This window comes from Cyclopterus lumpus, chromosome 17, assembly GCF_009769545.1.
Source record: "Cyclopterus lumpus isolate fCycLum1 chromosome 17, fCycLum1.pri, whole genome shotgun sequence".
NCBI classification, from domain to species: Eukaryota; Metazoa; Chordata; class Actinopteri; order Perciformes; family Cyclopteridae; genus Cyclopterus; species Cyclopterus lumpus.
Genome location: NC_046982.1, coordinates 18,545,484 through 18,559,541, shown reverse-complemented (window position 1 = coordinate 18,559,541; position 14,058 = coordinate 18,545,484). Strand labels below are relative to the sequence as shown.

Sequence of the window (14,058 nt, the reverse complement as noted above, 5' to 3'; positions counted from 1 at the left end):
TCACGGGAATAAAGGCAGCCTACCGTTGTAAAAATATAAATTTTGATGCAACGCTTGCTTAGCTCCGGCGACAGCCCCCCGCCGCCAGTGTGTGTGTTCTGCACCGTGAATATTAACGATCGTTTTCACAGCAAACACCCCGGGCAAGTGTTCGCTCGGGGGGGGGGGCGTGGGAAAGGACGTGCGCGGTTTTGTAGGAAAAATAAATAAATAAGAATAAAATTGATCTGTGGGGAAATGATTGTTTGTGACCTTGGGTTGTGCTGATTTGACACGTTTCTTTTTTTTTTTTTTTTTTACCATTTGCCGAGGCCTTTTTTTCCTCGGCTCGGTGCAGCAGAACAGCCCCGTAGGTGTGCCGCGTGGATTCACTACGCGAGTGTATCAATTTGGGAACCAGTGTTGGAATACTCGGTTTACGTTTCCCCCGAGGCGGATACAGTGGGATTCCATTAAAAGCAGCAGAAACGCTATGCATTTCAATTCTGGGCATCACACCAAGATGTGGCTGAGTGTGTGTGTCTGTGTGTCTGTGTCTGTGTGTCTGTGTCTGTGTGTGTGTGTGTGTGTGTGTGTGTGTGTGTGTGTGTGTGTGTGTGTGTGTGTGTGTGTGTGTGTGTGTGTGTGTGTTTGTGAAAAAAGAAGGAATCAAAACTACACAGGTACAAAGAAGCATCCTGTCAAATGCAAAAACAGCTGCAACATGTGTGTCGACGCAACGCACAACAATAAACACACGCACACACACACGCATACGCACACACACTCCAACACACTTTGAAACAAGCGTGCACAAACATTAAGATGCACACGCTCACTTATACGCACACAGGAATGCATGCTCGCATACAAATTACACAGAACAGGCATTGCACCCACCCACACAGACACACAGACACACACACACACACACATTCAAGATTAAATATATGCGAATGTACACTGAGGATATTTAAGGAACCTTCACTGTTTATTTCATTTCCTCCTCTACCACGCTCGGTCCTAAAGAAGACGAGCAGAGATCTTTCCCCAGCAAATACCTGTAAAGAATTATCGACTAATGTGTTGGTTGCCTGGCCAGATAACACATACACACACACACACAAATACTGTACGGTTATATATTATACTGTATTATTTTTATTAGCAAGCATGTAGCTAGTTAATCCCTGTTTTCACGTGGGAGAAACGTGTTCAATCCATTCATAAACTGGTTTTAAAACGTCACAAAGCAGAAGAAACCTTCCTGTTAATGCTGGAAAAAAACAAACTACAATAAAGAGAAACAGATCAAACGTTTTTTTAACGGATAAAATGACGGTAATGGAGGCTGGTAACCCCCGACGACGCGTCGTGCTCCTTCAGTCGAGTTCAATGACGCACGCCGCGTGGTTTGTATTTATGTGCTACATGAATTCATGAAACGTTCACAGATAATTTGGCCCTTTAGAGCAGTTTTTCTTTCTTCCAAAAAAACAAAACCCCAGGATGAACAGTTGTCATTTAATCAACCAGATGTTGCTAACGTTGCTAACATAAAGAGTGACACGAATTAGCTAAAGTGCGTAATTAGCGCCGTCCTAAATGTTACATGCTCAGCTTCTCATTAGATATTCGTCTCGAAAGCACCCGACTGGCGAGGGTGTTCTAAGATGATGATTGGTTGTGTTATGGGGGCGGGGTCATTAGCCTCACATCTCATCAAGGAGTCCTTCAGTTTGGTCGAAACAAAGATAAATGTACTTCCAGCACCATCAATCCCTCGCAGTAGCTTCGCTGCTTGATTTTGTCGACCGATACTTACGGTGACAGAGAATATATCTGCGTGCTCTGATTGGTTGTTCCTCGTCACATGACCCGCGCGCTTATGAGAGACATGTAGGCGCGAGGGAACGCTTGCACGCTTCGCTTCTGAGCGCCGCCTTCCGAAAAAAAAACGTGACGTTTGAACGACCCTCGAGACCTTTTGGTGCACACCTTCTGATGATGCAACAAATAAAGAGATAAACCCAAGCCCTATCCAACAGTTATTACGGTAAAGACAATTATTACCATTAAGGTCACAGAAGGAAAACATGTTTCCTGGTTAGCCAGTAAAATTACGTCAGTCGGTTTCACAAACTTACTCACAAAGACGATCAATCACTCACTTTCTCCTCTGGCATACACACAGTTAGTCCAAATAAAGACTCCATCGTTTCTTCACACACACACACACACACACACACACACACACACACTTCCTGAGACATAATCAACCACTCAATCATGCACGCACTCAATCGCCCACGCGTGCACTCACTCTGATGCGCGACTCGTGCTGACGGCACCGAGTTTAAATCGGCCTCGTCGCTTTTATTGACAGTTAAATTGATTTCTTTTGATGTCCTGTCTCTCCGAACTTAAAGCTCTATTCAATATAACGGCCAATTCACGAGATAAAAAAAAAAGCTCATTAGGAAACTTCACAGGCGTTTAAATGTTGTTAATTTGAAAGAAATTCATTGTAAAACAAGCAACTACTTTGTTATGTTAAGACACCGAAATGACTTGATTGTTTTTAGGCAACGAAACCACGTGGCGATGCTTCGGCGACATAATTACATGGTTATGGTTCAACTTTGTTTGTATGAAAAACAGCCCGCAGTACGATCGTGAAAGGGATCCTACCGAGTGACGGTAAAGACACAAACAACATTTTTACTCTTTTGTTATCTAGGAAAAGGCAAAAAAACACCAATAAGAGGGATATAATTGCTTTTGTCACATGCGCCATCTTTGTGCTTCATTGAGGAGGGAAGAGGGAGGAGGAGGAGGGGGGGAGAGAGAGGGAGGAGGGAGAGAGAGAGAGAGAGAGGAGGGAGGAGGGAGGAGGGAGGAGGGAGGAGGGAGGAGGGAGGAGGGAGGAGGAGGGAGAGAGTCTTGTGTCATTAATGCCGGGGTTTAATTGCGGAGACACCTTGAGATGTCAGGAAGCATGTGTCTCCTCCACAGAGACGGAAGAGGAGGCAGTCCTCTTTCTCTCCGGTGTTTTTTCCTCCTCTCCTCCGTCTTCTCGCTTGTTCTTTTCCTCTTCTCTTTCTTTTTCTCCTCTCTTTGCAGCCTTTCTTGATTCATCACTGTCAATTTGTATTCTCCTTCTCTTGTCATTCCCTGGTCTTCCTCCTTTCATTTCCTGGACCCCCACCACTGTGAGTCTCACGAGGGGCATTTTGTTATCGTTGTTATTTTGTTTTCAAAGACCTCGTCGACCGGTCGATCTCCGTTTCCCCCTCAGGCCTTAACGCTCCGGCTCGGTCGAGACACGTGTTGTAATTCCCGTCACGACGGTGCTCATTTGCAGGTAAAATGTCGCCCCGTGTTGACCTCGTGTCACTTGTTTTTGGACCAGTGTGGGCTTTCGAAGCGTTCCTCTGATACATGTATACCGAGAAAAAAAAGGTATTTTGTAGTGCATATAGCACCCGAAAATAAATACAAAAATAGGGAAAAAATATTTCTATTTCATAGCGGTGTCCTATCCAATCTCAGACCTCCCAACTAACTTTAAAACCCTTAATGAAACTGTTACTTTTGACATAAAGTAGTGCCGTTACTGACGTACAAACAGCGGCTTCCTCGGACCCGTTCACCTCAGAATGTAAAAGTGTCATCTTACGGGCTTGAGCAGCCCTTTTCAATCATTATATTTTGGGTGTTTTTAAATTTTTTTATTTGGCTTCCTTCATGGAGCTCGGACATCCAAAGGAGCTTGAGAAGATGTATTAATCTAAATTCATGAAAAACAGCCGCGGACCAAACAGGAACAATACTTTGGGTCATTAAGTGATGCGTACGTGGGTGTAACCCTCGAGGCCCCACCACCTTCACATGTCTTGAAAAGTGCCTCCAGATATTTCTTTACCCACGACGCAATTTCTTGTCTGCGGAGGTTTTTTAATGAGCACTTTGTCGGTGCCGTGTCACCTTTTCTCCTTTTCTTTTTTCTTCTTTCTTTTCTCGCTACGATTCAAGTCGCTACGATTTAAGTTCACTGGAAGCACATTTTATTGTTTGGCATTCGTGAACAGAGGACCATTAAAGACAATTTCGCGAGTAGGAAAAAAAAAAAAAAAGCCCCAGAAATTATCTGCCTTTCCCTCTGTAATTGCCTCCAGCTAAATTGGTCTTCCCAATTATTACATTTACCGTACAATTTGCATGGTAATAGGCAGGAGTGTCAGTCACGTCCTCTCACATTCGGCTCACGTTCGTCCCCCGTCGCTCTCCACGCCCACGCCGTCCGTCTGTAATTTAAGGAAGAAGTTTCTTTCTGTGATTAAACAGTTAAAGACGGTGTGTACGCTTTTCACCGATAGATTGAGACAGGAGAGGTCATTTGGGAAAACCAGGGGGTGTCACGGACAAAAACGCAACGCGGCGGGATTGTAATACTTTGTATTTCCTGTTTACTGAATATCGCGATGCGCAGAAGTTCATTACAGGCTGCAGAGCTCGGAGATTATTCCACTTTTATTTATGGGGCTGTTGGTTTGCTGCCTTCTCACTTCTCATTTCAATTTTAGGTTCACATAAAACTCAACATGCGACCCTTTTTCTCCCCGGATTTATAGCTGATTTGTTCCCCCGTAACTCGCACATAAGTCTAATGTTTCGCCTTTTTGAGGTCATCCAACTTAAGAGTTGATTTATATGGTCACAAAAAACTAATATGCTTGCACTGCAATCATTAATTTAAGTATGTAATCAACAATTATAACCCTTTTCATCATCTCGTCTCCTCTCTTTTCCCTTTTCCTCTCCCCTCAGATGGATCACGATCCCAGGAACCCGGCCTACATCGCCACTCAAGGCCCTCTGCCCTCCACCGTGGCGGATTTCTGGCAGGTAAAGACACGCACACACACACACATGCGCGCACACACACACACACACACACACGCCGCATGAACAAAAATCAATGCGTTCTCCTCTGTTGAACAAGAGTTAACCGATTTTTATTTGTGCTGTGAGCCATCCGGGAGGACAGCTTATTCTGTAGATGTCATTATTAATCTCCCCTTTCCCATCATGCTCACTGCCCTTCAAAGCCTTTGCCACCACTACACACACACACACACACACACACACACCAGTCCACAGTGCGACACATTGTCAATGCCCGGGAAAACACTCTTTTCCAACTGTCCCAAATGTTGAATTGGGTTTGAATCTGAGACCAGTGGATCAATAGGTTATTTTGGCCAGTCACAGCGTATTTGTTTGTGTGTTTGTGTGTGTGTGTGTGTGTGTGTGTGTGCGTGTGTGTGTGTCCCGAGCTCCTGTAGACTCAGCGCTCAGCAGCTGCTTGTCGACTCAAGTGAGATGTAAAAGACAGCTCATTTAAGATGTCCACCCCGTTATCCGTCTATTGGCTGGACCCATTTATCAGTGACGGGTCGCGGGGGTTGGTTGCTAGGCAACACCCCAGGGCCGATCGCCAGTCAATCACAGGGCTGACACTAAAGACAGACAACCCTCCACGCTGACATCTACACCTACACGAGCTAACCTGCGTGTCGTTGGACTGTGGGAGGAAAACCCAGCGGGGTTCCCTGAGGTGTGTGTGTGTGTGTGTGTGTGTGTGTGTGTGTGTGTGTGTGTGTGTGTGTGTGTGTGTGTGTGTGTGTGTGTGTGTGTGTGTGTGTGTGTGTGTGTGTGTGTGTGTGTGTGTGTGTGTGTGTGTGTGTGTGTGTGTGTGTGTGTGTGTGTGTGTGTGTGTGTGCGCGCAACATTCAAATGTTGCACATTTCCTTCTTCTTTTTTTTCACGTTTTTCTGCACAGCTGCAGTTATACTATATATTTTCCGACTACTGTCATCCTACCATTTAAAATAAGTCTTGTGAAGCCCAAAAGTCAAAATGTTCTCATTTCAGAGCATGTTTTAATCCAACAAAATGGTCTTCTTCAAGCTGCATTTGTTGTTGTTTAGCATTTAAAAAATAATTACATTTGTTATAAATGTGTGTCTCAAAAAGTCAGCATCCGGTAAACACGTTTCAGCCCAAAAGGTCATGAAAGATGCTGTGTGCACATCAAGGATTCATCTCGGGTTCATTAAAGAGCCTCGGGGCTCCGGCTTCATCAGGCCTCTGGTCTACGTCGTCCTTCCTTAACCAGACGCTTCCAGCGTTATTGCACCACATACATCACATGTTGCCCCACCAGGATTCTGCTGACGTGCCCTCGAGCGTCCATTAGTCACTGCATGGACTCGGTGTGATGGTAAGCACGGTGAAGCTTATAAAAGACCTTACCTTTTTTTTCCTGCATAAATAACAGTTTCAAGTAAATTTGCCTTCTAACAAAAAAAAAAAAAAAGAAAAAGTGGCACACCGGCGAGTTCTCACCCTTGTCAAATAAAGCAAATGAACACCATTTTTTCAAAGAATATAAAAGTGCACCGTCACATCTTCAGATCCATGAGCCCGATCAGGGAACTGTGTCGCGGTGCAGTCATTAAAAAACACTGCAATTAGCGGCGGTTTAAATCTCCGGGCAAGGTGTCTGCTGACAGCAGCTGCGGCCATCTTGTTAATCTCACCCGATGATGTGAGGGAGCGGTGTTGTTTTATGGCTTCCATTAGCGGGGCCGACTGTAACCTCCGATCGGAGTGGAATGGATCTCGAGAGCCCGCCCCCGCCCTCCGGCTGTGACAATATACCACAGCGCCAGCGGGAGCGCCAACAAAATAAGAGCGCATGCTCTTTTTAAAAAAAAAATATTTTTTTTTTAAACGCAGTAAACTTGGAAGTGTTTTGGTTTCAAACTGAGATTTCATTCTTTTCACTCCCCCATGCAACAAGTCTTCCCTTCCAACATTTTGAGACACGGCGCCATCTTTAAAAGCGAGTGTCGAAGGCTTCGGATGAGATCCGGTTCCAGATGGAGCGCTCCACGACTCTCCGAGGACGTGACGCTTAAGGCTCGACTGTCGTGACAAAACTTTGGAACTTTTTTTTTAAAGAACATTAATCAAGTCATAGATCATCCGCAGCTTTTGAGAAACTGCACGTCTGCAAGTGTTGAATAAATGTATTAATAGTGTTAGACTACGCGCGCAGAGAGGTAAACAAAGTCAATGAAAGTCAATAGCTGCATGCCTGATAGAGTTATAAAGGGGAGGGAGGAAGGCATTTCTTTGACACTAATACATTCACATTTGAGTATTTACTTTGAACTATATTCTCACCAATATAACAAATATTGGATATTTAACTATAGGATATCTACTATAGATTTATGTTACAGCCAACCGTTTTAATTACGTCAACTTGGTTTTTTAGAGAAATCTTGTTTATTGGCCCCAGAGAACCAAGAGTTATATATATATATATATATATATATATATATATATATATATATATATATATATTTTTTTTTTTTCTTCATTTTCAGTAAAGAGGCCTTCAAAGAGTCGGTTTTTGGTTCTGTCTGGAGGGCCCCGTGAGGCGTTTACTGAGCGTTGGGCTTTGTTTGCAGATGGTGTGGGAGAACGGCTGCGTGGTCATCGTGATGCTGACGCCTCTGGTGGAGAGCGGGGTGAAGCAGTGCTACCACTACTGGCCCGACGAGGGATCCAACCTGTATCACATCTACGAGGTACGCCGACTCGGCACCGGCATAAGTGACACACACCTCTCCTTTTGAAAGAGCATTGGATTCGATCTGATGCTCCATTTATGTGATTTTTTTAAATGTAAAATGTCTAAAAACCCAAATCCCAATATATGACATTATCTACGTCAAAAGAAAACGCTCCAGAAAATTCAATAAATGGCTCATTTATTAAAATTGTCTATTTGCACCAAACTCAAGGCTTTTGTGGACTTCAGAGGGTTATTAATAAAGCATCTAGTGTCGGGTTATGTGCCGAGCCCGCAAGCTATCGGTCATATCTGCATGTCTGAAGGTTTGGGCTTTTATTGTTTTTTTAATATTTCCATTTAGTGAGCATACATGTCCATCCGTTCCCCCCTCCCCCCCCCTGCCCCGCAGGTGAACCTGGTGTCCGAGCACATCTGGTGCGACGACTTCCTGGTTCGTAGCTTCTACCTGAAGAACATGCAGACCAACGAGACGCGGACCGTCACTCAGTTCCACTTCCTGACCTGGATCAACCAGAACGTCCCGGAGACGAGCCGGACGCTCCTCGACTTCCGCAGGTAGGGAACTCCTTTTAAAGGAAAAAGTCTTTTAAACTAAACTAGAGACTTCTTGAAATCGCTGAGGTATTAAAACAGGGGCGGCTTTCTTTCCCCCATGTGGACTTGAGACGCGAGATGCCACTCAACATATTTTTCTTTGCTGGCCAAGATTTTTTTTTTTTTTTCTTTTTTTTGGGGGGGGGGGGGGATTTTACTTTCTTTCTAGTTTCTTTGAACTCCTTTTGTCATTTGAAGAACATTTGAAGTACAAAAGCCTGCTTTTAATGTCGATGGTAAACTCGCTGAGGTTTCAGAAAGCCTGAAGGAAACTTCTGTAAGTCTTTTTGAAAGAGGCCTTTGGAGAAGCCAAAAACAAAAAAATTACACTTTGATCACGAGATTCGTTTCCAAAGCAAGAAAAAAAAAAGCACTTTGTGTGATGTTTTCAAAGAAAAAAAGTCACTCCAGCCTTTTTTGTTTTCGAAAGAGCCTCTTGGCTCACTTTGTCTTTGCTTTGGCGAAACAAAGCCCGGCTTTTATTTGTAAAGGAGTCCACTCGTAGAAAGACACAAAAAAATAATGTGGCAGTACCTGAAAATGTGCTCTCCTTCCCCGACAAAGAAGGAATGTTTTCCGAGTCTCGCCGATTTGCATCTGGCGAGATGAAAAGAAACCTCGTGGGTTCAAGTCCTGCGATTCCTTGAGCTTCCACAATCACTCCTCATCATGAAAAAAAAAAAAGAAAGTCTCTGAGGTTAAATAGAAGGTCTCGGGAGTTAGTTGCCACATCAATTAGGTGAGCTATCGAGAGTGAGAGCGTGTGGTTGTGGCTATTATATATAAGAAAAGGTGGATCTGGTGGACGTCACCATCAGTGGGGAGATGTTGCCTTCACTCACGGGGCTGCGGGGTCGAAACACAATGGAGGAAGAGCAGAGGGAGATATTCTTCACTTTTATTGTGGCGGATATGGTAAAAAAAAAAAAAAAAAACTCCCCTGCTTTCTTTTTTTTGGGGGGTGTTTCCTTTTTGTTTTTCCACCTCGGTGGTTCGAGGAGGCCGGCTGACGTCTCCTTTCTTTATGCTCGTCAACCTCACTTTCAACTGACTGACTGCGCCGATAAGCATTGCTTACAACCCCCCCCCCCTCCCCCCTCCCCCTCCTCCTCCTGTTTTACCAGCTAACTAGCGGTTGCCAGTGTCATTTTTGTGATGTTGCAGCTAGTAATATAAGTCCAGTTGCATAGTCACAAAAGTGATCATTGGAGACTGTGACTCTGCAACCAATGGGCCTCATGGACCCCCCCGCCCCACCCCTCCTCCTACCCTTACACTCCTCCTCCCCCGTTCTCCCTTTCTTCTCCCCTCCTTCCTGTCTCTCCTCGCTGTGCCCGGTGACCTGAGATGACCTCTCGCCTTTTTGCTTGCTCATGGTTTGCTTGACCGCCTACAATCTCCTCCTCATCCTCCCCCCCTCCCGTTCTCTCTCACCATGCCTCCCTTCCTCTCATGCTTTTGTCTCTCTCTCTCTCTCTCTCTCTCTCTCACTCTCTCTCTCCCCCTCTCTCTCTCTCTCTTGTGTCCTTCTATCCGTCCACACTCTTCAAGTGTTTTAAGCTACTTAAGCCCGACGAGGAGAAGGAAGCGATCTGTTCATCCGTCTCCTCCGACCTCACTCGTCACTGCGATCACTCATTTTGAACGTCAGTATAGTCGATCACGCAACACGACAACGGATCCTCACACGGCGATTCGTACAAAAAAAGTACACTCGTAGACAAACTTCCGTCTTCACAGCAAACTACTCGGTTGGTAATTCAGGAAAAGATCTGAAAAGATGACTTCACTGTCATATTTTGAAGCGTTGGCCCGTCCACTTTTCGTTTTTTCTATTTATTTTTTAAACGCAGCTGCTGTAGCGATCCATCAGATAGACTCAACACCCAGACTCACAGTATAGCTTCCTTACATCTTGCGTCCGTATGAAGGGTTTGTCATTTCCATGAATAACATGATCTCATAACTCGCAAATTGCAGTTTTAATTAGCGAGGCGCGCTGCAGATTCAGCTTGCATGTTTCAAATGCAGTGAAACTGTCCCCAGGTTTTAGGGTTTATCTGGCTTTGTGTGTCCGTCATCTCTCTCCATCGGTTTGGTTTTCCCCTCTCTCTCTCTCTCTCTCTCTCTCTCTCTCTATATATATATATCAGTTTCTCTCTTTTGTCTCTCCTGTCTCTCCGTCAAGCTTGAATCTCTCTTTCGGGGCGTTTCCTCTGAGTCTCCCACACCCCCCTTCTGTACACCCACCACCGGTTGGTGATTCTCTGCCGGCTGTTTCCATGGCAACATCACTTTTAATTGTCTGCAGCGAGCTCTGACTTTTCAATTTTGGTGTGGTGGAGGATGAACGTGGGTGGAGTTTCCTTCTCTTCTTTTTTTTTTCTGTGATGTTCCCACTTGTGTGTTCCTCTCTTGGCCTCGGGAAACAACCTGCCGCCCTAAAAAATGCATACATTGACAATTTATCACGAAGGTTGCTCCTTAAAACAACACATTTGGTTTGCTTCTTCTTATAAAAGTAGCAGTTTTGTTCACCTGTTTCATGAGGTTCATATATATGGGGACTAGTTGCAGATGATACTTTAATTCATTGAATATTTGTGCTTTTCCTTCTCATTCAGTGCCAACCTCTGCCACGTAGTCTGGATCCTCTGAATTTGTAATTCTGTAAATGTTTACGATTCAGTGCAGAAGCTTGTTAGATAACAGAGAAAATGTGCAAAACATTTCATATCTCAGTGTTAATAAATGCATTAAACAAATTAATGAAACCACCACTAAATATCTGTTTTCATTCTTACTCAAGTTCTTAGGAGAATTAGGGTAATTTTTTCATAGACTTAAATACAATTAGACTTATTTTTGCAATCCGAGGAGTCGCCCCCTGTTGGCCATCAGAATTAATGCTGGCTTTACTTTTCAGACGCGGAGGTTGACGCCCATTCTAGACCTTTCGACCACATCTTGTGATCTTCCTCAGTGGAAGGCGTTTGCGCCGCTGTCATTGCATGATCTTAAGGATGACCAAATTCATCTTCTGTGCTTGGCTTAACGTCCTGACAAATATTACGTTTTTGAGATATTCTGCAGACTAACAAACGAAAAGAAATGTTTCACTATGAATAGGGTTTGGGGAATAATGTTTTCAAACGTGGAAAATACGTTTACAAGGTTAGTTCAAGCAAATGAAGTTCACAAATGTCCCTTTCTTTCCTTGACTGAGTAATGCATTATGGATTACACACACACACACACACACTGTGCCTTTACGTAATATGCTCCTGCTGAATATTGTTATTTGGAGTTATCACCATGAAATAGAATCAGGAACGGTTTCCAGCTGGGATCAAACTCACGGCTCTCTGCTTCTTGCTCAGATAGGAGCTGGATGTTTGTGGAGATCCGGCGGCTGCTGTGCATATTGATGAAGAATGTGTCAAAGTTTTACCACCATTTCTTTTAAAAGGCGATGTTTCATTCTCAACACGTACTTTGAGGCGTCTCTCGCCGTCTTTACGCATGTATGAAAGAAACATGAATGCAAATCCATCTTGTCTGCTGTGGAATATTAACATACAGCAATGGGATGGTTTTCATTCTTTAAAAAAATGGTATTTGTGTTGATTGACTTTCAGCTGTTTAACGTCAAGACCCGTCAATAGTAAAACAAACAAAGCCAAAGACGCCGTGGTCTTGGTTTACCAATATCACTGTTATGATTGTAACCATTTATGTGTGTTCATTTCATCAAGATGAAGGTTGTTTTGCCAGTTATGATGCACTCTGCATTTTTATCATTGATTTCATGCTGCGTCTGTTGTGCAATCTGTGGTTCTATTTCTTAATAATTCTGAAAATGTGTCAGAAATGAGTCATTATTCAAGTAGGATTTTTTGGGACGTTACATTGTGACGACGTTACATTGTGACGACGTTACATTTTGACGACGTTACATTTTGACAACGTTACAATTATGACGACGTTACATTTTGACGACGTTACATTTTGACGACGTTACATTGTGACAGACGTTACATTGTGACGTTACATTGTGACGTTACATTGTGACGTTACATTGTGACGTTACATTGTGACGTTACATTGTGACGTTACATTGTGACGTTACATTGTGACGTTACATTGTGACGTTACATTGTGACGTTACATTGTGACGACGTTACATTGTGACGACGTTACATTGTGACGGCGTTACATTTTGACGACGTTACATTTTGACGACGTTACATTTTGACGACGTTACATTGTGACAACGTTACATTGTGACAACGTTACATTTTGATGTTACATTGTGACGTTACATTGTGACGTTACATTGTGACGTTACATTGTGACGTTACATTGTGACGGCGTTACATTGTGACGGCGTTACATTTTGACGTTACATTTTGACGTTACATTGTGACAACGTTACATTTTGACGACGTTACATTGTGACAACGTTACATTGTGACGTTACATTGTGACGTTACATTGTGACGTTACATTGTGACGTTACATTGTGACGTTACATTGTGACGGCGTTACATTTTGACGACGTTACATTTTGACGACGTTACATTTTGACGACGTTACATTGTGACAACGTTACATTGTGACAACGTTACATTTTGATGTTACATTTTGATGTTACATTGTGACGGCGTTACATTGTGACGGCGTTACATTTTGACGTTACATTTTGACGTTACATTTTGACGTTACATTTTGACGTTACATTTTGACGTTACATTTTGACGTTACATTTTGACGTTACATTGTGACAACGTTAGATTTTGACGACGTTACATTGTGACAACGTTACATTGTGACAACGTTACATTTTGACGACGTCACATTGTGACAACGTTACATTGTGACGACGTTACATTTTGACAACGTTACATTGTGACGACGTTACATTTTGACGTTACATTTTGACGTTACATTTTGACGTTACATTTTGACGTTACATTTTGACGTTACATTGTGACGACATTACATTGCGACCACAGTGTTAGAGTGATACGTGACTATGAATCATATTTTTCAGAAACATTTAACGCTCCACATTTCTATCATTCATATCATATAATACATAATATATTGTTGGGATAATGTGCAAGTTGTGCAACTATAACCTTACAAAAGGAACATTTGCCTATTTTTACCTCATGAATTAGGGAATTAACAGTGCTATGCATGCTGTTCTTTGCGGTTGTTTCTTCTAGAAGCCCAGGTGCATGATGAACTGACTGTGTGTATTTCTGTGTGATGTTAACACTGAGCTTGTTTTTCTGTTCTGTGTTTTTTTTACAGAAAAGTTAACAAGTGCTACCGGGGACGCTCGTGTCCTATCATAGTCCACTGCAGGCAAGCAAAGTTTTCATTTCTTCAAATGATGCACGCTCACATTCAGGGCTATGAAATGGCTGTAGTTTTTCTTGAAGGTTATTAATGAGCAAACAAGCAGACACTTCTTGTGTGGAGGACGACAAACATTTTCCATGAGAAATGTTCACAAAAGTTGCGTGTGTGTGTTTATCTGTATTTAACAGAAAATAAAAGCTATCCCAGTTTCTTTGTGTGGCAATATCCCGCAATAATTGAGCCTCCCTAGCGGATAGCGGTTATGTCTGTCGGCTCGCTCCTCCACTAAGTGATCTATTATTTAATATGTCGTAACGGCTCATGCCGGGATGATGAAATCGTACCTTTCTCGACTAAATTGCCCGGGTTGCACCACAGTACGAAACCCTGAGCAATGTGACGAGTGACAGGACAGGTTAAGAAACTGTGAGTGAGACTTTAGA

General features: G+C 43.3%; 1 protein-coding gene across 1 annotated transcript in view; it reads left to right on the top strand.

Moving 5' to 3' along the window:
* Positions 1-14,058, top strand: part of LOC117746383 (receptor-type tyrosine-protein phosphatase N2-like) — a 99,331-nt gene that overhangs the window by 72,714 nt on the left and 12,559 nt on the right. The window contains exons 7-10 of the mRNA XM_034555472.1: positions 4,810-4,887; positions 7,524-7,643; positions 8,040-8,206; positions 13,565-13,618. Of these exons, the coding sequence (XP_034411363.1) occupies positions 4,810-4,887; positions 7,524-7,643; positions 8,040-8,206; positions 13,565-13,618 (419 nt within the window). The remainder of the gene's footprint in view (positions 1-4,809; positions 4,888-7,523; positions 7,644-8,039; positions 8,207-13,564; positions 13,619-14,058) is intronic.